This window comes from Oncorhynchus masou, chromosome 10 (assembly GCF_036934945.1).
Source record: "Oncorhynchus masou masou isolate Uvic2021 chromosome 10, UVic_Omas_1.1, whole genome shotgun sequence".
NCBI lineage: Eukaryota > Metazoa > Chordata > Actinopteri > Salmoniformes > Salmonidae > Oncorhynchus > Oncorhynchus masou.
Window position 1 is genome coordinate 31,736,077 of NC_088221.1, and position 27,871 is coordinate 31,763,947.

General features: G+C 43.2%; 1 protein-coding gene across 1 annotated transcript; it reads right to left on the reverse strand.

Annotated features, from left to right (window-relative positions):
* Positions 1-389: 389 nt before the first annotated feature.
* Positions 390-26,485, reverse strand: LOC135546981 (5-hydroxytryptamine receptor 2A-like). Its single transcript, XM_064975544.1, has 4 exons — positions 26,344-26,485; positions 25,923-26,286; positions 8,121-8,321; positions 390-1,808 (listed from the first exon to the last, which is right to left on the reverse strand). The coding sequence occupies exons 1-4, from the start codon at positions 26,398-26,400 to the stop codon at positions 952-954; spliced, it is 1,479 nt and encodes a 492-aa protein (XP_064831616.1). The 5' UTR covers positions 26,401-26,485; the 3' UTR covers positions 390-951.
* Positions 26,486-27,871: the final 1,386 nt, after the last annotated feature.

Genomic DNA, 27,871 nt, shown 5'->3' on the forward strand with positions numbered 1-27,871 from the left:
CACTAAGAAAATGACTACCACACACTCACAAAGGATTCCATTTCTATTTTACTTTGATCGGAAACAGAAATCATTTAATTTGTGTCAAAAAGAATATTGTACGTTGGCTGTCCCCTTGGGAATATCGATGCCACAATAAACTCCATCAAATAACACCAAACTCTTTCCACTGGAGTTAGACGTGATTACCCAGGCAACATCAACATTTTATTGAAGATATTTTTTTTATATATATATATTTTTGAAACATCAGTTCAACGCTTGAGTAGGGTTGAGATCAGAGGACCTCGTAGTAAAGTCGAGATGGCGGGTTCACCATGAATAAAAGGGAGGGGTTATAACAACAGATCACATCAATCATACTGTAGGTACAACAACACTTAGTTCAAATGAGTCCCATGCCTTTAAAAGTAAGGTTGTTTAGTCCATTGAGCTATGCCTAGGAATCCCTCAACATATCTTAATTTAGCCTACATCCCACCATTACACATTTCTGTATTTTAATACTGCGTCAAGGAAAACACAAGATCACAAGATAGGTTTTTCTCTTTGGTTAATGACAACAAAAACAGAACATACAGGTATTTATTTACGTATGTGCACAATGTATACACAAATATAGATTTTGTATGTGGTGTATGTTGTTTGTTTTGGGGGGGGGACTTGCTGTTGCTGATAATATAGTATTAGCTCAGTTGTTCTCTTCTAGTGTTACTAGGTTAAGTTTTTGTGAGGCAGGTATTGTCTTTCCTCTCTCTGTCCTTCCTGTTTCCTATTTCCCTGTTTCCTGGCAGCGTGAGTCTCACCCTGGAACTACTGAGCATGCTCCAGCACAGGAACCCCCGTTCCAAGTGTTTCCCTACCAAAACAAGATGGAGATGGGAAATCTAATAAAAACCCAGCACATTCCACTGGGATTATGGGAGATTGAGTCCTTACAGGCTCACAGCCTCACACACAGCTGATGCTCTCATCTTTGTCCCTGGTTGCTTTGTGTTTGTCTGAGTTTGATTTGGTCCTCACAAGGTTTCGTAGGGAGTCCCTGGGTCCTCCACTGCTGTGGACCCCATTCCTGAGGGACCCCATTTCCTCCAGGGGCAGGTGGGTGGAGTTGTAGGCCAGCGGAGGGATGGTGTTAACCAGTATGAGCTGCAGAGGCTTCCTCTCCGGGCTGTACTGGCAGCGTACGTAGCGGGAGAAGGCTGCACGGTACGTCTTGTTGAACAAAGTGTACACCAGAGGGTTGATGGCTGAGGAGAGGTATCCCACCCACACAAACACATTCAGCAGCCCCCCCATCACCCCCGGATCACAGTTCACAGGGTCGCACACCACTGCCAACACATTGGTGATGAAGAAGGGACACCACATGACCACGAACAAGAAGAAGACCATTCCCAGGACCTTGGAGGCCTTCTGCTCGTTGCTGATTGACTGCATGGTGCGACGCCCGTACCTCAGGTCCACACTGACCCCACCGACCCCTCCTCCTACCCCTCCCATGTCACGGCTGAGCGAACGCCTGAAGAAGAGCTTCTCTGAGGAGAGTGAGCCCTGCGGGAGGAAGCCCAGGGTCAGGGTGGCGATCCTATTCGGCCGGGGCACCAGCTGGTCCAGGCAGAGGGTAGCCTCGTTCTGCAGGGCGCTGATGGTGAGGAAGTAGGTGACCACCATGATCGTGAGGGGGATGAAGAAGGCCACGAAGGAGCCCACCAGGACGAAACTGTCGTCTGTCAACAGGCAGCTGCCCTTTTTAAACACCTTGGTGTGGTCCCGCAGGCCTAGGACGGGGATGGGCATGGAGATACCTACAGAAAGACACAGATGAGAGAGAGGTTAGTTTAGTATGAGGTGTGTGTGTGTGTGTGTGTGTGTGTGTGTGTGTGTGTGTGTGTGCTTACATGTGTGTGTTCCACTTCTTATTTAAGATTTCAAATTGAAAAAGTAAAAGCAATTTTGTACAGCTTGTCTCTGCCTAAACGGTAAATAGCACTGTGGCACTTCAAGATTGTGCCAGTAATATCAAAACGCCTGGCCCTATAATGTACAGATCATTCTACGGGCAAAGCACACCTGTTGCTCATTCCCACCATAAATCAATCCACCACGGCAGGATCCTCTGGCATCAATAATGCAATAGTCCTCATATCACCACTGTGTGCCCACCAGGACATATAAACCTTGCAATTTCCCCTCACAGGCCCAGCATTAGTGTCATTAGTGTCCAATAACTGGATTTGTGAGGGAGAGGGACAGAAGCATCTGGAGCCATTCACTAAGGCTTTCATCCCCATTGCAACACCGTGAGATGCAAAGACTAATAACCGTAGGGAGGCCTGAAACTGGCCTGAAACTGGCCTGAAACTGGCCTGACACTGACGGCCATTTTGGGGCTTAGAGCAGGAAAATAGACGGGGACGGTTGCCAGAACCAGCTCCAATTAAGATCAAATCGCTTTAGGCTTTGATAACAGATTCAATGATTTACAACCTCACATTTGCAAGGGCATTAGCCTATTTCCCCAATTCTGTCTGGTCTGGCATCTAGATCTGAAGGAATTGAATAGTCCCTCGTTTTTCACCATTTTACTACAGACCTGTCAAATTTAAGAGGCAAACATCCATCAACACGCCTGCAGAATTCTGAAATTAAATAGACATTTAGTCTCTCTTTCTCTTCCCCCTGACAATCGCCCTCCTCTAAAGATAGAGGAGCTTGGAGAGAGAAAGGTGAAGTTTTTCTTTGAGTTGATGTTTTCTTAACCACTATTTTTTGGCTGGCTTAGAGGAAATGCAGAAATGCAATTTCATCAAGAGTATTAGCAAGTTGAGAAAGAGAATTCTTATTGTGTGTGGGTTGGGATGTGGAAGCAGTTGAAAGAGTCAAGACAATATTTTGTTACCAGATGGCCTGGAACCCTGAATCAATCATATGACTGAAGTCCAACATTACTTAATGTAAGCCTTTGTTTATGTTCCTGTATCTTTACTTCATCCTTCCCTAGTATTACAGGTTGTTTGGACTAGCTTCACATTGTCCTGGGTGTGAGTTCAGTGGTTCCCTGGGTGTGTGTTCAGTGGTTCCCTGGGTGTGTGTTTAGGGGATCCCTGGGTGTGTGTTTAGGGGATCCCTGGGTGTGAGTTCAGTGGTTCCCTGGGTGTGTGTTCAGTGGTTCCCTGGGTGTGTGTTTAGGGGATCCCTGGGTGTGAGTTCAGTAGTTCCCTGGGTGTGAGTTCAGTGGTTCCCTGGGTGTGTGTTCAGTGGTTCCCTGGGTGTGTGTTTAGGGGATCCCTGGGTGTGTGTTTAGGGGATCCCTGGGTGTGAGTTCAGTGGTTCCCTGGGTGTGTGTTCAGTGGTTCCCTGGGTGTGTGTTTAGGGGATCCCTGGGTGTGAGTTCAGTGGTTCCCTGGGTGTGAGTTCAGTGGTTCCCTGGGTGTGTGTTCAGTGGTTCCCTGGGTGTGTGTTCAGTGGTTCCCTGTGTGTGTGTTTAGGGGATCCCTGGGTGTGAGTTCAGTGGTTCCCTGGGTGTGTGTTCAGTGGTTCCCTGGGTGTGTGTTCAGTGGTTCCCTGGGTGTGTGTTCAGTGGTTCCCTGGGTGTGTGTTCAGTGGTTCCCTGGGTGTGTGTTCAGTGGTTCCCTGGGTGTGTGTTCAGGGGTTCCCTGGGTGTGTGTTCAGGGGTTCCCTGGGTGTGAGTTCAGTGGTTTCCGTAAAGCAGAGCAGCAGCAGCACCCCTGGCCCAGCAGTTTGAGACAGGCCAAAGAACACATACCTGATCCAGACATCTCAACCATCTCTGCCATGTTTCCACACTAACACGTCAACACCAGAGCCACAGATACACTGAGCTCCGGGTTAGAGATCACACTAGACACAGACCTAGGATCAGCTCACCCTTCCCAAAACTTGAGCTTAACCTCAGGAAGAAGAAATGCTAGGAGGATAAATTTATTCCAATAAATACAGCTCAGCTAATTATCCCTCCATGTTTGCACAAAATCTTTCTGTGGCAGTTACATTGACATTGAACTGCTGATGCCAACATGTACATTGTTATGCCTTTGGTAATTGCGTGTTTCTTTGCTGAAACTATACCCAGTGTGTCTGAAGAGAGAGACATACAGCTCCAGGGAAGACACATCACAACATGACAGAAATACAGGAAGTTGTAGGAAGCTCCTGAATGATTTAATAGACAGAGAAAGACTGCAGGTTAAAAAGACCAAAGAGTGTTATTATTTAATTGAGATTTGCAGTCTTACAAAAATGATTGGTTGATATGAAACGTTTTTATGTCATGGTCATGGCCCAGGAACTTTCCTTGGTCATGGCGATTTGAGGTGTGTGTCAGTGTGAGGGTGTTGGTGTGTGTGTGTGGCTTTGTTTGTGCATAATGTGTGTACGTGCGTGCACATTCGTTGTACAGGATGAGGTGTGTACGTGTAGACGTGTGGTCTGTGTATAGGTGGGATTTTGTAAGGTAAGTGATCGCTCTCTGTGGTAGGAGTCTTGTACAATAGGCTGGGCAGTAGCAGCACTGTGTTCCAGGGTTTGTTTAACAGCATACATCATCTCAGTTCTGTGTAACATCAGCTACTCTTCAGCTTCTATTTCTCTTCTCTCTTTCTTGGTCTGCCACATATAGATGGACGAGAGGAGAGGGGGATGATACATAACATGAAGATAAGCAGCAGTGACATAATCTTATTTAATTTGCAGGCAGCAGCGTATCATATGATAACTTTCCGCCTGGGGCCTGGAACCTGTGGAATGGTGAGTCATATCAAGGGTTCATTCCTCCCCACGTTGTGTGTTGTCTCTCTCTGCTTCCCTGGTTCTATGTGACAATGTCTCTCCCTGCCTACCTGGGTCTCTACACAGCATGACTGGATCATTAGTGGTGGTATTGAGACATTGGTTTGAAGCAATGGAAAGGAGCCACACAAGTCTGACAGGCAGTTTTTATTTATGATCTGATCGACCCTCTAATATTCTTAAATTATATACAAATTTACGTCTGGTTATTTGAACCCTAAATGTTGATGAAACTTCTACAGCAGGGCATGTCTCATTTTAGCGGCAGCTTCAGCGTCGATACAGAAATATTTGGGTGTGCTGGCTTTCACGCAACATACAGTGGGAAGAAAAAGTATGTGAACCCTTTAGAATTACCTGGATTTCTGCATAAATTGGTCATAATATTTTATCTGATCTTCATCTAAGTCACAACAATAGACAAACACAGTAACCTTAAACTAATAACACAAACAATTATAATTGTTCATCTCTCTTATATAAACATTCACAGCGCAGGTTGGAAAAAGTATGGGAACCCTTGGATTTAATAACAGGTTGATCCTCCTTTGGCAGCAATAACCTCAAACAAACGTTTTCTGTAGTTGCGGATCAGACCTGCACGGTCAGAAGGAATTTTGGACCATTCATCTTTACGAAACAGTTTAGGTTCCACAATATTCTTGGGGGTCAGGTGTGAACCGTTCTCTTGAGGTCATGCCACAGCATCTCAATCGGGTTGAGGTCAGGACTGACTGGGCCACTCCAGAAGGCGTAATTTCTTCTGTCGAAGCCATTCTGTTGCGTCACCTAACTTGTGTTGAGCTTCAATTGGTGGACAGATAGCCTTACATTATCCTGCAAAATGTATTGATAAACTTGGGGATTCATTTTTCCGAAGATGCTAGTAAGCTGTCCAAGCCCTGAGGCAGCAAAGCAGTCCTAAACCATGATAATCCCTCCACCATAGTTTACAGTTGGGATGAGGTTTTGATGTTGGTGTGCTGTGCCTTTTTTCTCCACACCCAGTGTTGTGTGTTCCTTCCAAACAACACAACTTTAGTTCCTTCTGTCCAGAGAATATTTTGCCAGTAGCGCCGTGGAACATCAGGAGCTCTTTTGTGAACTTCAGATGTGCAGCAATGTTTTTTTGGACAGCAGTGGCTTCTTCCATGGTGTCCTCCCATGAACACCATTCTTGTTTAGTGTTTTACGTATTGTAGACTCGTCAACAAAGATGTTAGCATCTTCCAGAGATTGCTGTAAGTCTTTAGCTGACACTCTAGGTTTCTTCTTAACCTCATTGAGCATTCTGCGCTGTGCTCTTGCAGTCATCTTTGCAGGACGGCCACTCCTAGGGAGAGTAGCAACAGTGCTGAACTTCCTCCATTTATAGACAATTTGTCTTACTGTGGACTGATGAACATCAAGGCCTTTAGAGATACTTTGTAACCCTTTCCAGCTTTATGCAAGTCAACAAATCTTAAACTTAGGTCTTCTGAGATCTCTTTTGTTCGAGGAATGGTTCACATCAGTCAATGCTCCTTGTGAAGTGTTTTTTATAGGGCAAGGCAGCTTTAACATCTCCAATCTCGTCTCATTGACCTGGACTCCAGGTTAGCTGACTCCTGACTCCAATTAGCTTTTGGAGAAGTCATTAGCCTAGGGGTTTACACACTTTTTCCAACCTACACTGTGCATGTTTAAATTATGTATTCAATATAGACAAGAATAATACAATAATTTGTGTGTTATTAGTTTAAGCACACTGTGTTTGTCTTTTGTTGTGACTTGGATGAAGATCAGATCAAATTCAATGTCAAATTTATGCAGAGATCCAGGTAATTCCAAAGTGTTCATATACTTTTTCTTGCCACTGTACATGACACATGTTTGTTCTGTATGGAGCTAAGTCTGATGGCTTGATGCACCAGACTGCATTAGTGGCTCAAACATTTCCTTTTCATGCTAGGCCATTGACTTGATCAGCTGGATATCAACTAGGCCATTATAAAGTCCTGATTGTTCAGTCTCCTTGGCTTTTACACTAAATAATATAGACCTTGAAACTCAAATTACAGTTGCTTATGAGTCATTCTCCTTTCATTCCCTCATTCACAGCCTCCATCCCTCCTTTGCTCTCACCCCACGGCGCCTGTTGCCTTTCCCATATCCAACAGTAAAATGTTCAAATGTGGGGAGTTTTACAAAGACTTGGTTCTAAATATGCCCCTCCCCCAACGGCCACACGTTTTTTTATATGAACAAATACAGACACATGGTCTCTGTCTGTCTCTCTCAAGGGAGCGGCATACACACTACCATTCAAAAGTTTGGGGTCACTTAGAAATTGCCTTGTTTTTAAAAGAAAAGCAATTTTTTTGGTCCATTAAAATAACATCAAATTGATCAGAAATACAGTGTAGACATTGTTAATGTTGTAAATGACTATTGTAGCTTGAAACAGCAGATTTTTTTATGGAATATCTACATGCTTCACAAGTCCTCAAGTCCTCAACTGGCAGTACCCGCAAAACACCAGTCTCAACGTCAATAGTGAAGAGGCGACTCCGGGATTCTGGCCTTCTAGGTAGAGATGCAAAGAAAAAGCCAAAACTAAGCTGCCAGTTGAGGACTTGTGAGGCGTCTGTTTCTCAAACTAGACACTCTAATGTACTTGTCCTCTTGCTCAGTTGTGCACCGGGGCCTCCGACTCCTCTTTCTATTCTGGTTAGAGCCAGTTTGCGCTGTTCTGTGAAGGGAGTAGTACACAGCGTTGTACGAGATCTTCAGTTTCTTGGCAATTTCTCGCATGGAATAGCCTTCATTTCTCAGAACAAGAATAGACTGACGAGTTTCAGAAGTAAGTTATTTCTTTCTTGCCATTTTGAGCCTGTAATCGAACCCACAAATGCTGATGCTCCAGACACTCAACTAGTCCAAAGAAGGTCAGTTTTATTACTTCTTTGATCAGAAAAAAAGTTTTTAGCTGTGCTAACAATTGCAAAAGGGTTTTCTAATGATCAATTAGTCTTTATAAAATTATAAACTTGGATTAGCAAACACCACGTGCCATTGGAACATAGGAGTGATGGTTGCTGATAATGGGTATCTGTACGCCTATGTAGATCTTCCATTACAAATAGCTGTTTCCAGCTACAATAGTTATTTACAACATGAACAATGTCTACACTGTATTTCTGATCAATTTGATGTTATTTTAATGGACATAAAATGTGTTTTTCTTTCAAAAAACAAGGGCATTTCTAAGTGACCCCATACTTTTGAATGGTAGTGTACTTGTACAGACTTTTCTTCCTGTTTCTTACCCACAGAGATGGTCCAGACAGCCATGATCTTGAGGCGGGCCTTGGTTCGGGAGTTGAAGCGGCTGTGGTGGAGGGGGTTTCTGATGGCGATGTAGCGGTCCAGAGAGATGGCACACAGGTGCATAATGGAGGCTGTGGAGAACAGCACATCCAGATAGATCCAGACAGGGCACAGGTCAGAGGGCAGGGGCCACCAGTAGTCTGTATGGGGGAACACAGTGAAAACAATGAACTCTGGAGAAGAAGAAAAAAAATCTTCTTTTACAGGGGAATTAAACAGAGATTACACAAGGCTGTCTTGTAATGGGAATACCAGTTACACAATATACAGTATGTGAGACTTTTAACACAGGTTTGTTTTTATGAACTTGGAGTTGGTTGTAAAACACATTTGCAGTGGCATTGTGACATTTTTACAGAGTTGTTGGGTAATAATATCCTCTAAAAAGCTTCTTATGAGGTGACCAAAACATCAAATTGAAAGCCTCAGATGCGTGGAACCAAGCCCTCTAAAACACAGACTTAAGCTACTTTAAGACACCTACACACGGAGGTTAACACTCACAGCGCAAGGCAGCCTTTCACAGAATGTAGAAGGCTTTTTTATAATAAAATATTACTCTTGAGAAACTGTAACTACATCCCCCACAAAGACAAAACTTAATACAACCTCCAAATTAAAAGTTTACATAGTGACGTGCCAAATAAAGACCAGGCAGCAGAATCTGATAGTATGCGACAGATCCCCACACCAGTCCAACACAAATGCTCTGCTTGGATAATAACTTGGAGATAGGGAATGTCACTTTTGCATCCACAGTGAGACGTGGCAGTTACACCGTTTCTCCATTTTATCCTCTATTTCTCTCTCGCCATGGGGGAGTCACAGTCTCCCTCACTCCTCTCCTCCAGGTGAAGGAGAACCTTACATAAAGCCTGTTTATTTGGACTCAGTGACTCATTGTCATCACCATGGTCACGGACTGACTATGCCTGTCTCTCTTCTTCTCTCTCCATCGCTCTGCCTTTCTCCTTCTCTTCTTTCCTTTGCATGTCTTTTGTCCTTATCCCTTCCTTCCTTTTTCTCTCTCTATCTCCCTCTTTCATCTTTCAGAGGTAGAAAGTCATTAGACATCCAGCTGTCTCAGCATGCACCTCTGTGGTAAGATATTTTGGTCTGCCCATCTGAATGTAGAAATGGATGGAGGGAAGATAGAGGGAATCGGGTAGGGGCGATAAAATGGAGGCAGTCCATGTTTGCAGATTAGGATCTTATAATGATGATGTGTCACCTGCAGCCAATATAGTGTAGTACATTCCCTTATCTCTAATCAGTCTGCCTGAGTTGTCTCCATACCACCCTACAGGATTTAGCCTAAATGAGTCTTTCTGATCTGCAGCCAGAGAAGCAGAGAGAGCCTAATGATGCTGGTTTAAGGCCTTGCAGAGCAGCCACAGTGAATTACACTTCAGTGCTGTTCGCAGAACGACCAATAACCCCAGTGACAAGAAGACTGCTGAAACATAACATATTTTCACTCCTACTTTTCAGAAACCCAAAAACACTTGACACTGCAGTATTTTACAGCTCCGGCAGAGAAGTGCACACGCTTGTCTGAACACCCTAAGATAGAGGACACGTTCGGTTAAGTTCCAAAGAGGGAGGCTGTATATGTCCATGCAGATATTGGCAGGGGCATCAATTTGGGAACTGGAGACAAATGAAAGAGCTTTTCTCCTCAAACTTGCTGACACCTTCAGGCTTGTTTGCCTTCCCCCTGACCAAAGCTGCATTTGTATTTCCTACCAAACAGAGTGAGGAATGGTGAGAGAGAAAGAGGGAGAGAGAGAGAGAGAGAGGAGCAGAAAACAGGAAAGAGAGAGGACCAGCGAGAGAGAAAGTGGGAGAAGGAGAGAGGAATAGACATGGTGAGCTAGAGACATGATAAGCTAGGGACCTTCATGACCACACAGTGTATACACCAAGTCTTTCATCAATGACAGACACAAAGAATATCTCCAAAGACGGCTAAAGGATTTAAGTTATGCGGACCCAACCGGCATAAAGAATTCTGAACAGGTTATTTTTCTGACTTTATCTGGTTTAGTATTTCCAGTGCTGCCTTGTGTCAGTGGTGAATAGTGTATTTCTAACATGTTTCTCTTTACTCTATTTCTCCATCTCCCTTTCTCCCCCTCCTCCTCTCGCTCTCTGCCTCTGTAGGTCTAGATCAGGGGTGTCAAACTCATTTTGCACCCGGGGGCCGCGTTGGGTCTTCAACGAGGTCCGGAGGGCCTCACTGAAAATGTGTTATATTTCCTCACTGTCAGAAGAGGCAAAAAATAGTCCTCTATCCAACGTTTTGGGAATTTCCGATGCTCTCTGACTGTCTTGCTTTCATTCCGGTGATTATTAGCAACCTGGACACAGTCAAGAAACTGTAGGTCCATTATTATTTCTAGACAGTTAAGATTTTGTTTTAAAGTAAATTGAGTTTGCTCCCCCACCATATATATATATATTTTAAAAGCTAGCCATATGTTTGACACTTCTTTTTTCCGGATTCCACTTAAGTCCACTTGGAAAAGACCATCTGTAGAAATTCAAAAAGGTTACCATCCAGAATTAATCAAACTTAATAAAGCCTATCTCTCCAAGAACATGTGAAATCAACTCATTGACATGAAAGCTCACAGAACTCTAATCCACCAGGGCCAATACAATGGGTCAAAAAAAGTAAAACAATGACAGGTTATTCCAACAATATGTCTGTGTTCTGACAAAAACAATCCTGTATAATGGCTGGAAGGCATTCGATTGTGATTCTGATTCAGAACATCAAGAGGTCTGCTCCTTTGAAAAGACTAGAATCACAGTTATTACATTCGGTGCAGAACCTAGAAACACACCGTTGGACCATGTGAATGTGTGTATGTTGAAACAGGAAATATGTTTGTAATGATAATATTACACTTTAAATCAGGTGTGTCTTTAGAAGGAACGCTGGAGAGAATTTGGAGATGGGAGAGTGGGTGAATATTTCTGAGATAGAATAGAGGAGAGTAGAAGGCAATTTGCCAATGTGTCATCTTCAGGCTCAAAGAGTGTCAGTCTATTCCACGCTGCTCTGATGGCACAATGACAGGAATAATACAGTCCAAATGAACAAGTTGCCTGAGAGAGAGAGGTGAAAGGCAGAGCTGGTGGGGAGAGAGAGTAAGAGAGAAAGAAGGAGGGAGAGCAGAAGGGAATTAATCCGCCAATTCTGTAGCAAAACGTTTCTTAAACGGAAACGAACGAAACGGGGAGGGACCTACAGTGCATTCGGAAATTATTCAGACCCCTTGACTTTTTCCACATTTTGTTACCTTACAGCCTTATTCTAAAATGGATTAAATTGTTTTTCACCCTCATCAATCTACACACAAAATCCCACAATGACAAAACAAAAACAGGTTTTTCAAAATTTTTACCAATGCATCCCAGAACCCTCCTTGAAAAATTACATTTACATAAGTATTCAGACCCTTTACTCAGTACCATGAGGAAGCACCTTTGGCAGCGATAACAGCCTTGAGTCTTTTTGGGTATGACGCTACAAGCTTGGCACACCTGTATTTGAGGAGTTTCCCCCATTCTTCTCTGCTCTTCTCTGCAGATCCTCTCAAGCTCTGTCATGTTGGATGGGGAGCGTCTCTGCACAGCTATTTTCAGGTCTCTCCAGAGATGTTCGATCGGGTTCAACTCCGGGCTCTGGCTGGGCCACTCATGGACATTCAGTACTTTAGGTGTCTTTTGGCAAACTCCAAGCGGACTGTCATGTGCCTTTTACTGAGGAGTAGCTTCCGTCAAGCCACTCTACCATAAAGGCCTGATTGGTGGAGTGCTGCCGAGATGATTGTCCTTCTGGAAGGTTCTCCCAACTCCACAGAGAAAGTCTGGAGCTCTGTCAGGGTGACCATCAGGTTGTTGGTCACCTCCCTGACCAAGGCCCTTTTCCCCCCGATTGCTCAGTTTGGCCAGGTGGCCAGCTCTAGGAAGAGTCTGGGTGGTTCCAAACTTCTTCCATTTTAGAAATTATGGAGGCCACTGTGTTCTTGGAGACTTTTAATGCTGCAGACATTTTTTGGTACCCTTCGCCAGTTCTGTACTTCGACACAATCCTGTCTCAGCACTACGGACAATGCCTTCGACCTCATGGCTTGGTTTTTGCTCTGACATGCGTTGTCAACTGTGGGATCTTATATAGACAGGTGGTGTGCCTTTCCAAATCAAGTCCAATCAATTTAATTTTCCACAGGTGGACTCCAATAAAGTTGTTGAAAAAATTATAATTTCATCCATTTTAGAATAAGGCTGTAAGGGGATCTGAATACTTTACCTGAATCCATCCAACTGGAAACTCTGATTTGCTCTGTTAGCTTCCATTTGGTCCTGAAACGGTAAACCGTTTCCGTAACGGATACACCCAGGCGAGAGACCGGAGACAGGGAGTGGGGAGGGAGAGTGAGAGCATAGATGTACAGTAACTCATATCTCACGTTGCCCTCTTTAGCTGGTTGGGTTCTCTCCTCTCTCACCTGTCTGATGAGTGACGGATCATGTGACCCTCAGACGTCTGCTGCCATGGGAACACGTCTGCTGTCTGTCCAATAACTCAACCTCATACTGCCTGTATGAGATACTATAATAAAACCACATACTCCAGTATTTCTTACGAGATCCTATGAAAAGAACAATTTTTTTATCGTCTGAATTCAAACTTGAGATGTGTGACTCTTGAGTAAATTATGCATGGAAACTCAAATGCAATTTAAGTTACAGTACCCACGTGGATTTATTTTAATGTATTGTTGGAGTCGGAAGTTTACATACACTTAGGTTGGAGCCATTAAAACTTTTTTTTCAACCACTCCAAAAATGTCTTGTTAACAAACTATAGTTTTGGCAAGTCGGTTAGGACATCTACTTTTTGCATGACACAAGTCAATTTTACAACAATTGTTTACAGACAGATTATTTCATTTATAATTCACTGTATCACAATTCCACTGGGTCAGAAGTTGACTGTGCCTTTAAACAGTTTGGAAAATTCCAGAAAATGATGTCATGGCTAGAGAAGCTTCTGATAGACTAATTGACATCATTTGAGTCAATTGGAGGTGTACCTGTGGATATATTTCAAGGCCTATCTTCAAACTCAGTGCCTCTTTGCTTAACATCATGGGAAAATCAAAAGAACTCAGCCAAGACCTCAGAAAAACAATTGAAGACCTCCAAAGTCTGGTTCATCCCTGGGAGCAATTTCCAAACAACTTAAGGTACTACGTTCATCTGTGCAAACAATAGTACGCAAGTATATACACCAAGGGACCACGCAGCTGTCATACCGCTCAGGAAGGAGAGGCGTTCTGTCTCCTAGAGATGAACATACTTTGGTGAAAAAAGTGCAAATCAATCCCAGAACAACAGCAAAGGACCTCGTGAGGATGCTGGAGGAAGCAGGTACAAAAGTATCTATATCCACAGTAAAAACGAATCCTAATGTTGACATAACCTGAAATGCGCCTCAGCAAGGAAGAAGCCACTGCTCCAAAACCACCATAAATAAAAGCCAGACTACGGTTTGCAACTGCACATGGGGACAAAGATCGTACTTTTTGGAGAAATGTCTTCTCGTCTGATGAAACAAAAATAGAATTGCTTGGCCATAATGACCATCGTTATGTTTGGAGGAAAAAGGAGGAGGCTTGCAAGCCGAAGAACACCATCCCAACCGTGAAACACAGGGGTGGCATTATCATGTTGTGGGGGTGCTTTGCTGCAGGAAGGACTGGTGCACTTTACAAAATAGATGGCATCATGAGACAGGAAAATGATGTGGATATATTGAAGCAACATCTCAAGACATCAGTCAGGAAGTTAAACCTTGGTCTCAAATGGGTCTTCCAAATGGACAGTGACCTCAAGCATACTTCCAAAGTTGTGGCAAAATAGCTTAAGGATAACAAAGTCAAGGTATTGGAGTGGCCATTACAAAGCCCTGACCTCAATCCCATAGAGAATTTGTGGGCAGAACTGAAAAAGCGTGTGCGAGCAAGGAGGCCTACAAACTTGACTCCGTTACATCAGCTCTGTCAAGAAGAATGGGCCAAAATTCACCCAACTTATTGTGGGAATGTTGTGGAAGGCTACCCAAAATGTTTGACCCAAGTTAAACAATTTAAGGCAATGCTACCAAATACTAATTGAGTGTATGTAAATTTCTGACCCACTGGGAATGTGATGAAAGAAATACAATCTGAAATAAATAATTATCTCTAGCATTATTCTGACATTTCACATAAAGTGGTGATCCTAACTGACCTAAAACAGGGACTTTTTACTAGGATTAAAAGTCAGGAATTGTGAAAAACTGAGTTTAAATGTAGTTGGCTAAGGTATATGTAAACTTCCAACTTCAACTCTACTTGATGAACATGAGGTCTGATGGGGTGAAAAATCAATCAATCTCTTCCCACACCTTGTATCAGACATTTTCTTTTATGATCTTCATCGACAGTTCAGTATATGTAACTAAATCTGAATATAGCCACTGAACACAAATATAAACACAACATGTAAAGTGTACATTTTATCAATAGCAATTTGAATGCACAGAGATACTGTGTTGAGATCCTGAGGCCCATTGTCGTGCCATTCATCCGCCACCATCTCATGTTTCAAAATGATAATGAACGGCCCCATGTCACAAGGATCTGTACACAATTCCTAGAAGCTGAAAATGTCCCAGTTCTTCGATGGCCTGCATACTCATCAGACATGGCACCCATGTTTGGGACCTGGCACCCATGTTTGGGATGCTCCAGATTGTCATGTGCGACAGTGTGTTCCAGTTCCCGCCAATATCCAGCAACTTCGCACAGCCATTGAAGAGGAGTGGGACAACATTCCACAGGCCACAATAAACAGCCTGATCAACTCTATGCAAAGGAGATATGTTGTGCTGCATGAGGCAAATGGTGGTCACACCAGATACAGACTGGATTTGTTATCCACTCCCCTACCTTTTTTAAGGTATCTGTGACCAACAGATGCATATCCGTATTCCCAGTCATGTGATATCCATAGATTAGGGCCTAATGAATGTATTTCCATTGACTGATTTCCTTTGAAAATGGTTGCAGGTTGCATTTATATATTTTTTAGTATATATCACTGGCAGACCCCTAGCACGGTAAAAAGGTTTACTTCCACGTTTGGAACATGAAGAGTGTCCACTGTCCTCCTGCTGCTTGATGGACCGACACAGTAATCGAAACTCCTCTTATCTCTGATGTACATGTATCATGTATCATGTACAGTATATATCCCAGTTGAATGATAATGATCTGGTCCTCTGGGATCATTTCTCTGGTCTGATCTAGGTTTGTTGCCCTGACTTTGAGGTTACTGAGCCCTGTCTGCACAGCTGGAAACAGACTTTACAGGGGAAGATAGTGTAAAGTCATCTGGTGACGAGGCTGATATCAAAGGCTTTATCCACAGAAGCAGGAGAGAGTAAATTCATGCTTTGTCACATGCAGAGAAAACATCACACACAGTCTTGTCATCAGGGGAACTCAGGTCAGAGACACTGGGGTAGGGAGGTATGATAGCAGGGTATGAGTGAGGAAAAAGAGGGAAACTTATAATTAAGATGAACTCCATCCATGTTTTGCCTTTTTAACTCACAATCTAATTAAACAGCCAACTACCACTATAATTTATGAGAGAGATAGAAAGAGCTGTTGAAGGACAAGGGTCTGTCCATCTGACAGACAGAGAGTTCTTGAAACAGGTGCTAAATGTGTGTGTGTCCATGCTTGTGTGTGTTGGTGTGTGTGCGTGCAGTTGTGTGTCTCCTTGCGATCACTCTTGAGTGTGTGTGTGTCTCGTCTTCCGTGTAAGCTTATCATTTTTTCTGTTGAAGGGAGGTTTGTGGTGGTGTTGGCATTTCAGTTACTGCAGCTCACCACCTAAGCCCCCATTAAAAGGAAATTATGAACCCATCTTCCGCCTCGTTAAATCTGGGATGCTAATTAGGCGACAGACATGATATCGGTGATGGTCAAGACATAATTTCATTTTTTTTTATTGTGAAACCACACTTTCTGCACTGTTGTTCAAATAATGTGTTTTATTTCATGTAGAATAAGCATCTGTCTTGTCTGCATTCATCCATTTTTGGTCCTATGGACTTCACCAAGTGACATCCAAAGTAAATATGTTATCATTAAAAATATATATATTTGAATGTTTTTTTGTATGATAATATATTAACTTAGGAGCTCACAGGCACCAAAGATGTGGATGTCAATTAGGGCAGCCCCCCCGCAACTCTCTGATTCAGAGGGGTTGGGTTTACATTTAACATTTACATTTAAGTCATTTGGCAGACGCTCTTATCCAGAGCGACTTACAAATTGGATTAAATGTGGAAGACACATTTCAGTTGAATGCATTCAGTTGCACAACTGACTAGGTATCCCCCTTTCCCTTTCCACTTGGTGAACTCAACAGGACCAAAAATGGATGAATGCAAAAAACATGTCTCTGTAACTAACAAATACAGTCATGAGTGGTAACTCTACAATTTACTCAAAAAGGCAAGGCACTCTGGGAAATATTTGAATAATGCTTTACCCGAAGCACTGTGTTAATTTAACACTGTTCCAGAGTCTGTATGGGTCCACACACTCAACACGTTCAGTGTTGATTTAACACTGTGTTCATTTTCAACACCGGAGAATTTGCATTTGCAGAATGCTCAGATAGAAATGTATTGTGTAGATCAAAAATGACTGCCAAATATGTTGGAAAAGTATAGAAGATTGTGTGTGGTTTATTCATGCTATTCTATAGTCAACATGCAGTTCCAGTTCCATTAGTTGAATGCATCCAAACCAATAGTTTCAGAAAAGAAGTCACTACCTGAGATTTCTATTCACATATCTGTATTCAAATAGTTTTAAAAAGTAGTTTATTTCTGAGATCTGTATTTAAATGGTTATTAAAGTAGCGATTTTGGGGGATCTCTCTTCAAATAGTTGTAGTTCCCTCCAAAGTGAGTATTTGTTCCCCCAGAAAAATTGTTACTTTCAACAAAGCATAGATACAACTATAGTTATCCCAGGTCTTGTAAATAAATACATCCCCAATCCATCACCTCTAACTGCTGCATTTACACAGTAAACTGCTGGTGGGCTCCAGTAGGTAGATGGTGAAACTACTAGTTATGTATAAATAAAGGTGGGAGGATAAGCAAGAAAAGCTTTAATCTAATCCTCCTTTTTTTGTAAGGGGAGGATTAGATTCCTCCTTTTCTCTTTCTCCCCTTACAGAAAAACCACATGACATTTCACATGTGAAATCAGCAAAAATGAGTTGTTATGATACGCACACAGTGCTTTTAACTTACATATTTGACTCACATGACTACATTGCGTATGTTTATTTATACAGTAATTATTATTTAACGTGCATTCCAATCTTTCTGTTAGGCCTTCACGTCTGTGTCAACAACTGATTTAACCTGTGTTCCTACACTTTTGACTTCAAAGTAAATCTCAGCTTTGTTAAAGGTATACTCAAGAAACACAATAATATGCCCCACCAACATCAGACAACTATACAGAAAACACTCAAATTGCTGAAATAAGTCAATTAAATCAATGATGAGAGTAGTCAGATGAATTTATAACTATATAAAACAGAAGTTCAGACTGCAGATGGCACACTTCTGCTATATGCCACAGGCTTTGTGGTGCAGCAGACAGATCAGTGCACCTGAAATCCAGAGATCGTGAATTCAATTCTCAGACTAGGTCATATTTTAGCTGAACAGTGTACCACTTATTTTAAAACAACCATACCGTTACTTTACTTATAATGGCTTGGGACCATCTGGGACCTTCATGTGACGTCCTGATGACTGGTAAAACAAATGTCTTGAGAACATCTTCCAAAAATACTAACATTCCTCACTCAGCCAGTTTATGCTTGATCTGAAAATGTGGTCAGAGGCTTTGTATGGAGGGTGTAACAGAATTGTGGAGCCTGAGGAGGCATGCAGGGGCCAAATCAAGCTCCGTACCGCATCGCTGTAAACCTTTCACATTTTGTAACATTGCGGAGGGCTCCGTATAGCTCCGCATTGACATTATTGGTTGATGGTAGGTGGGGGCTGGAAGTCCTGCATAAACATAAACTCATTTCCTTCACAACAGCACTGCTCTGCTCCGCGAAGCACAAAAAGTATGTTTGCTCTGACTTCTGCGGGGGATTGACCATGCAGAGCCTTTTAGGGGAAAAAACATGAATGTCATGTGATCACGTTTTCACGTGAAATGTCACATCTGAAGTGTTCCAAAAACACATGATTTCACATGTGAAATGTCACATCTGAAGTGTTCCAAAAACACATGATTTCACATGTGAAATGTCACGTGATATGTTCCAGAAACACATTTTCTAATGATTTTCTACATGTAAAATTATGTTTTTTCTGATTTTTTTTTGCTATACCACCAGGTCTGTGGCCATGACAGAGGTCTGCCACAGATTTATTGGAAAGAATACATTTCTGGACTGTTAAAAGGTGCACATAATCAAGTCAATAATTGTGTGATTAAGTAGCAGTGCTCAGGGATACATGACGTTAAGTGTGCATAAATGCTCTGGGGATTTGAACTTGCAACATTTAGGTCTGGTGTGCATTAAAGGGATACTTCAGGATTTTGGCAAGGAGGCCTTTTATCTACTCCCCCAATGTCAGCAGATACTAGCAGATACACATAGACATCTAGTCATTGTGCTAATGCTAGCATGGGCTTACAAAACTAACTCTAACTTCTTTCATACTAGACACAGAGACATAAAAAGGATATCCACAAGTTCATCTGACCCGGAGGAAGTAGATAAATGGCCTCGTTGCCAAAATCCCGCATTATCGCTTTAATGTCTCAGCAGAGTCACCACCATTTAAAAAAAAATGTTTTTTTACCAAGAACATACAGTACCAGTCAACCCAATTGAGATGGTTTGGGATAAGTTGAACCGCAGAGTGAAGGAAAAGCAGCCAACAAGTGCTCAGCATATGTAGGAACTCCTTCAAACATGTTGGAAAAGCATTCCAGGTGAAGCTGGTTGAGAGAATGCCAATAGTGTGCAAAACTGTCATCAAGGCAAGGGGTGGCTACTTTGAAGAATCTCAAATATAAAATATATTATGATTTGTTTAACCCTTTTTTGGTTACTACATAATTCCATGTGTGTTATTTCATGGTTTTGATCCCCTCACTATTATTCCACAATGTAGAAAATAGTAAAAATAAATAATACAAACCCTTGAATGAGTAAGTGTGTCCAAACTTTTGGCTGGTATGATATGTCCACATTCTCTCAAAAATAAGAGTATGGCTACGGTACAATGTTGCTCCCTGGTGTACAAAAAGGTCAAAGGTACCTTCAGTGGTACACAGGAACTCACATCATACTGGTCTGTATTTTTTAGGGTTCATGTGACTGCGAAGATAATCTAGTATTGTAGTACATTTGTCTACCCATTATATTCAATATAAGGTACAATCATTACTGCAATTTGAAATGTAGGTGGGAGCAATGTATTGGCGGGGATTCATTGGCATATTTGGGGGAATGGTCTAAAATATGTTGTATTTGTGCCAACCGTCAGTAGAAATCTTGTACCAGTTTAAGGGATTTATTGTAATGTTGAAGAACATGGGCAACTCTTTTGTCAAGGTCAGTGCTACAATCTGTGTAAATCTTTTGAGTATCACATGCTTCCCTGTTATGAGCTTACTGAGCATTTTCCAGTAGCTTAATTCCAGCTGGTTCACATAAAGTTCATGTTTAATTTTCAATAACTTTCTTTCAACTAGTTGCAAGTTGGTTATTGTAATATTCACAGTTATTTACTGTAGCAAATCTGTCACACTCACTGACCTGATAGTGTAGCTGGGAAGTGAGTACAATGACATGCTGACTTGCTATAAATGAAATATGGTAAGGCTCTTTGGTATCACATGCAGCTATGTCAGGCTTTAAACACATGCTCCGGAACTTTTAGCGACTACTAAGTGTTTTTTACACCACACACTTTGGGCTGGATGTGTAAATGTGTAGTTCATACATGCATAATCTATGAGCAGAATAACTGTTTTACCTCAAATAGCAACGAAATCCCTAGTTTGAAAGCAACTGTTTTCCCTCCACGTAGGCCAGCCCCTAGCAATTCGAGTTTTGTGAGCTTCAGCCCCTCGCCATATTTAAAAAATATATATATTTCACCTTTATTTAACAAGGTAGGCAAGTTGAGAACAAGTTCTCATTTACAATTGCGACCTGGCCAAGATAAAGCAAAGCAGTTCGACACATAAAACAACACAGAGTTACACATGGAGTAAAACAAACATACAGTCAATAATACAGTAGAAAAATAAGTCTATATACAATGTGAGCAAATGAGGTGAGATAAGGGAGGCAAAGGCAAAATAAAGGCCATGGTGGCAAAGTAAATACAATATAGCAAGTAAAACACTGGAATGGTAGATTTGACAGTAGATGAATATGCAAAGCAGAAATACTGGGGTGCAAAGGAGCAAAATAAATAAATAAATAAATACAGTAGGGGAAGAGGAAGTTGTTTGGGCTATTTATAGATGGGATATGTACAGGTGCAGTGATATATGAGTGACAGTTAGCAAGCGGCACATCATGCATCCACAGCAGAGCGAGAGCAATGACGTGGTGCACAAATCTGTACATTTGTGACATAGTACACAATTTTCAGGGTCTGCTGCCAATCAACAAGTAACGTTGCATGTTATCAACAGAAGAGTCAGTGAAGCCACAGTAAGTTACTGGCATGTATTGCTAGTGGAAGCAAGTTGCCTGTAGGTTACTGGCAACATTTTGATAGTAAGTTATTGTGAATTTTACAATAACTTAATGACAAATTGTTTTCAGTTAGGAAATTACAAATTCACACTGGTAACAAGTTTCCATTGAGTTACTGGAAAAAGCACAATAACCGCTTTACAGTGCAACTCATTACTGACACATTCTCTTACAAAGTTTGCAGAACAAACAGTGTCAAAAGAGGTGCTTGACTTGCATCGGCATAAGCATCGAAACACTTAAACTGCTACAACACTTTCACTGATGGTTGTGCATTGCCCTCAAACATCAAAGCGCTGGGATGATCGTACCTTATATTACAAATATTGCGTAGAAAATGTCACATTATACCTGCAAGGTACCGAACTGTACCAAGTGAGTTCATACGCTACATGACCAAAAGTATGAGGACACCTGTTTGTCGAACATCTAATTCCAAAATCATTGCCATTAATATGAAGTTGGTCCTCCCTTTACTGCTATAACAGCCTCCACTCTTCTGGGAAGCCTTTCCACTGGATGTTGGAACTTTGCTGAAGGGACTTGCTTCCATTCAACCACAAGAGCCTTAGTGAGGTCGGACACTGATGTTAGGCGATTAGGTCTGGATCGCAGTAAATGTTCTAATTCATCCCAAAGGTGTTCAAAAGGGTTTAGGTCAGGGCTCTTTGCAGGCCGATAAAGTTTTTCCACACCACTCTCAAAAAAATAATTCTGTATGAACCTCAGTTGGACTGCCAGATGGTGAAGCATGATTCATCACTCCAGAGAACGGGTTTCCACTGCTCCAGAGTCCAATGGCAGCAAGATTTACACCACTCCAACCAACGCTTGGTGTTGTGCAAGGTGATCTTCGGCTTGCGGCTGCTAGGCCAAGGAAACCCATTTCATGAAGCTCTCGAGGAACAGTTATTGTGCTGACGTTGCTTCCAGAGGCAGTTTGGAACTCAGTAGTGAGTGTTGCAACCGAAGACAGATGATTTTTACGTGCTTCAGCACTCGGCGGTCCCATTCTGTGAGCTTGTGTGGCCTCCCACTTCATGGCTGAGCCGTTATTGCTCCTAGACGTTTCCACTTCACAATAACAGCACTTACAGTTGAATGGGGCAGCTCTAGCAGGGCAGAATTTGACAAACTGACTCGTTGGAAAGGTGTCATCCTATAACAGTGCCACATTGAAAGTCACTGAGCTCTTTAGTAAGGCCATTCTATTGCCAAAGTTTGTCTATGGAGATTGCATGTTGTGTACTTGATATCACAGCCGAATCCACTCATTTGAAGGGGTGTCCACATACTTTTGTATGTATAGTGTATAGTGTGAAGTGTATTTGTGACTGTTTTACCCTAGGGAACAACACTGTACCCTAACATACTGTCCATGAACACTTTCATTTAACTGTAAAAATGCAGAGCTTCTTGTAGATTTACTGCATTTTTACCGCAAATAGACAAAAACCTCAAGGAAACCATGACACAATGTTCTAAGAACATTCTAAAAATGTTATTGGAAACATTTCTGGAACAAACCGAGAACAAGATAAAACCTTCAGGGTACCATGACTGTTTAAATTGAATTAATGCCAATTATGCCTTTTAAGGTTCTTAGATTGGTGTAGACAACCTCAGGAGGTAGTCAGGCATGCATTGTGTCTGGATATCTTACAAGTCGCTTCGAGGCAAGCAACACTGAAGCATGCATGAGAGCACCAGCTGTTCTGGATGACTGTGTGATAATGCTCTCGGTGGCCAATGTGAGCAAGACCTTCAAACAGGTCAACATTCACAAAGCCCCGGCTCCAGACGGATTACCAGAATGTGTACTCAAAGCATGCACGGAACAACTGGCAAGTGTCTTCACTGACATTTTCAACCTCTCCCTGACCGAGTCTGTAATACCTACATGTTTCAAGCAGACCACAATAGTCCCTGTGCCCAAGGAAGCGAAGGTAACCTGCCTGAACGATTACCGCCCCAGAGCACTCACGTCGGTAACCATGAAGTGCTTTGAAAGGCTGGTCATGGCTCACACCAACAGCATCCTCCCGGATACCCTAGTCCCACACCAATTCACATACCGCCCCAACAGATCCACAGATGACACAATCTCAATCGCACTCCAAACTGCCCTTTCCCACCTGGACAAAAGGAACACCTATTTGAGAATGCTGTCCATTGACTACAGCTCAGCGTTCAACACCATAGTGCCCACTAAGCTCATCACTAAGCTAAGGACCCTGGGACTAAACACCTCCCTCTGCAACTGAATCCTGGTCTTCCTGCATGGCCAAACACGACTCCAACACCATCATTAAGTTTACTGACGACAGTGGTAGGCCTGATCACCAACAATCATGAAACAGCCTATAAGGAAGGGGTCAGACAGCCTATAGGGAGGGGGTCAGAGAACCGGCAGTGTGGTGCCAGGACAACCACCTCTCCCGCTATGTTAGCACCAGGTATAAACAAGACTGTTGTCTCGTCCCTCTCACCCCCTGTCTCTTCCCTCTCTTCTCTCTGCCTCTCTCTCTGATGTTTCTCTCCCAGTCCCTCCCTTGATTGAAGCATCAGGAACGCTGTCATTCCCATCGCTTGTTTTTCGCCTCTCGAAACCACTTGTTTATTTTCCTCCGCTTGTCTCTCTCCGTCTGTGAATGACCTGTTGCCCTGCTATCACACATCTGGTTCTCTGACAGCAGATAATGACATGGCTTTGTTTGGTTCTGTGTGTGGTCGTGTCTGAGAGGAAGCTGCTGAGGCTCATTCTCATGCCATCTGACTCTAGTTTTGCTGCTGCTTGATTGGCATGAACTCTACCCGTGTCTGGCTAAATAGCTGAGCACAAACCAAGTTTCTAACCTTAGCCAAACAAACGCTACACACAGTCCACCCCCCCTCTCTCTCTCTCTCTCTCTCTCTCTCTCTCTCTCTCTCTCTCTCTCTCTGTCTCTCTTTGTCTCTGTCTGTGTCTCTCTCCCCTCTCTCTCTGCCTACTGTATCTGTCTCTTTCTATTGTTCTCTCTCTCTCTCTCTCTCTCTCTCCCCCCTCTCTCTGCCTACTGTATCTGTTTCTTTCTCTCCTTCTCTTTCTATTGTTCTCTCTCTCTCCCCCCTCTCTCTCTGCCTACTGTTTCTGTTTCTTTCTCTCCTTCTCTTTCTATTGTTCTCTCTCACTCTCTCCCCTCTCTCTCTGCCTACTGTATCTGTTTCTTTCTCTCCTTCTCTTTCTATTGTTCTCTCTCTCTCTCTGTCTCTGTCTCTGTCTGTCTCTCTCTATCTCTCTCTATCTCTCTCATTTCTCTCTCTATCTCTCTCTCCTCTCGCTCTCTATCTCTCTCTCCTCTCTCTCTCTCTCTCTCTTTACCTGTCTCAAGTCCATCATCCAGGGGATTAGTTACACTTTTACCAAGGGAGCAATCTTCCTCTCATAAAGACAGTCTAAAGAGTGAAGGTCTGAGGACAAGGGGATTATATGAAACACATCCCCTAATTCAGCAGTTGTCAGAAGACGGCTGTATGTTCTCCATCTCATGATTTAAGCAAAACCAAGAAACTGGAGCTGTAGCTATGTTTCAATCCAATTGGCGACATATTGTCATCCAAATATTCAAAAATCTGCATAAAGAAATGATGTAATTTTCCAACTAGTGGTGTTTCCACCAAACTGACTTGTTGCAGATAAACATCAGTGTATGATGACGTGCTTTTTTGCTTAAGTTTTCATGTACCGCATATAAATCTAATGTTCAATGTGTTTCCATCGCATTTTCAACTTTTGTCCCAAAAACTGTTGCCTTAAATAGCAACTGTGATTACTCTGGTCTTAGACCTGCGTGCTAGCCAACAGCTCGCAGTTACAGTGCAGGTACTGTAGGCTCTGCGGGTAAGCTATTCTACATGAAAAGATTATGGATAAGAGCGAGAATGTTTTGTCAATGTTTTGTTAATTTGTCAAAATGGCAGTCAAATATTGATCTTCACATCACCAGAAAAAGACACCCGTATGTCTCCATGCTGTGTCTGAGCCCGTATGTATGCATGTTGTGTCTGAGCCCGTATGTCTCCATGCTGTGTCTGAGCCCGTATGTCTCCATGCTGTGTCTGAGCCCGTATGTATGCATGTTGTGTCTGAGCCCGTATGTCTGCATGTTGTGTCTGAACCCGTATGTCTGCATGCTGTGTCTGAGCCCGTATGTCTGCATGTTGTGTCTGAGCCCGTATGTCTCCATGCTGTGTCTGAGCCCGTATGTCTCCATGCTGTGTCTGAGCCCGTATGTCTCCATGCTGTGTCTGAGCCCGTATGTATGCATGTTGTGTCTGAGCCCGTATGTCTCCATGCTGTGTCTGAGCCCGTATGTCTCCATGCTGTGTCTGAGCCCGTATGTATGCATGTTGTGTCTGAGCCCGTATGTCTGCATGTTGTGTCTGAACCCGTATGTCTGCATGCTGTGTCTGAGCCCGTATGTCTGCATGTTGTGTCTGAGCCCGTATGTCTCCATGCTGTGTCTGAGCCCGTATGTCTGCATGCTGTGTCTGAGCCCGTATGTCTGCATGTTGTGTCTGAGCCCGTATGTCTGCATGCTGTGTCTGAGCCCGTATGTCTCCATGCTGTGTCTGAGCCCGTATGTCTCCATGCTGTGTCTGAGCCCGTATGTCTAGATGTTGTGTCTGAGCCCGTATGTCTGCATGCTGTGTCTGAGCCCGTATGTCTGCATGTTGTGTCTGAGCCCGTATGTCTGCATGTTGTGTCTGAGCCAGTATGTCTGCAAGCCAAAGACACATTTCCATTGTTAATCAAACAATGGGACAATTATGTTTTTGAACTTGAGCTGGAACGCACTCACCATAGAGAATGGTGACCATGGAGATGGGCATGACCAGGATGCCCAGAAGCATGTCAGCGACTGCCAGCGACATCAGGAAATAGTTGGTGGCATTCTGGAGCTTCTTCTCCAGAGACACAGCCATGATAACCAGGATGTTACCCGTCACTGTAACGGCGATGACCGCCAGGATCAGCAACGCTGCCCAGTTCTTGTCCACTGCCGTCATCCCCGTTGCACACAGCGATGATGCCAGGATCCTCCCTTCTTCACTGTAACCCCTGACGCCATGAGTCCAGTTGCCTGACGGAAAGTAATTCACATCGGTGTCTTCATTCCTGTTACACCCGTTTGAAAAATTCCTACCTCCATTTCCCAGAAGTCCCTCTGACCCGGGAAGCCAAGGTTCAGGGTTAAAGGGCGGAATAGTTACAGCTTTGACAGCAGACGAGATCAACTCTGATCCGTTTCCGTGCAGGTTCATTATGTCAGTTCCCATACACCTCCAGCACTTTACTTATAACAACACACTTACTCCTACAGGTCTCTTACAAGAGAGGAGCAATAGGGATGTGTCAGGTCCTTAAAAGTCTCCACATGGTCTCCATCATCGTGCTCAGAGCAACGTGTCAAAAAACGCCACAGAACAATAGAGGTCTATGACTTTCGCTCTGTTGCAAGTATCCCAAACCAGAGAGCAATTACCCTAAGCTCTATTTCTCACATTCAATACTTTTCTCAGGTCCACATTATCACCTGTTGATCAGAGGTTGAATCCATTTGGATTCAGGAAAGTAGAATCATTAGAATGTGCTCAACTCTAGCACGCCAGTTTGGTGAGAAAGGTATCCACACTGTCAGATGGCACCGATTGCTCGGTTAAATCCTTACGTCATCTTAGCGATGGAGAAGATTAGACATGAGATGTGTGTGTGTGTGTGTCAGATAATCCTCGGGTGTCTTTGCTGCTCCTGCTAGGGTTTACAGCTGTGTGTGTGAGTGCTATGGAAATGATTCAGAAGCCTGATGAGTGACGACAGGTGTCACACACACTATCTCTCTCTCTTTCTCAGTCACACACACACACACATATACACACACACACACACACACACACTTCCAGCCAGGTCTGTCCTCTGAGCTGGGAGGGAGACGAATTTTGCCAGATGTGATGGATGGAAAATCCTAGTTTGGGAAAAACAGTCACCCTAAAAACATTCCTCTACTTTTCTTCCATTTTTCCTCTTTTTCTTCCTTATTCCTTCAGCCCTTTAATCCAGCCTCATCAGAGCCTACTTTGATTTCTTTCCTATTTGACAAGTGACAGGATCTCCAGGTCCCCTGATTATTAGGAAGTTCCCACTTCAGCCGTCAGTTACTGAGCAGTATTCCACTGTGTGCTGTTTCTGCTTTCGCACAGACACTCACATACGCTCTCCGTGCCTCACATTCTCTCTCTCTCGCTCTCTCACACACTTTCTGTGTTCTGTTCCACACTCCATGCACCTTTCTCTCCCTCCCTGTTTCACACTCTCTCGCTCACTCTCTCTTTCACTGCCCCTCCCCTCCCCTCTTTCACTGCCCCTCCCCTCCCCTCTTTCACTCAATTTGCATGCTCTTTCTCTCTCTCTTTCTCTCTCTGCCTCTCTCTCTCTCTCTTGACACAGTCCAGTTCACTGTAGGTCTTCCGTGTACACACAGTAGCATTAGAAGTTATATGAGAGCTCATAAAAGTACTGCTTTGCATTGATAAATAAGCTGAATCCAGGGAGCATAGTGTGCATGCAGGGGTCCTTCTGAGTGCTGTCTGAGCACAATAAACCCCCCTGCTGTACACACCGAAGGACCCCCCCCCCCCACTCTGGGGGCTTTCACACACTTGCTTAAGCAGAAACATGTAGGAGGACATAAAGTACAAACACACAACTGGGTCCTGGACTTCCTGACGGGCCGCCCCCAGGTGATGAAGG

Excerpts from the sequence above, each read along its gene's own strand:
- LOC135546981 (XM_064975544.1), bottom strand. The coding sequence starts at position 26,400 with ATGGGAACTGACATAATGAACCTGCACGGAAACGGATCAGAGTTGATC. Across the intron at positions 26,287-26,343 it reads CAGAGTTGATCTCGTCTGCT|GGACTTCTGGGAAATGGAGG; the intron begins GTCAAAGCTGTA and ends CCCGGGTCAGAG. Across the intron at positions 1,809-8,120 it reads TGTCTGGACCATCTCTGTGG|GTATCTCCATGCCCATCCCC; the intron begins GTAAGAAACAGG and ends GTCTTTCTGTAG.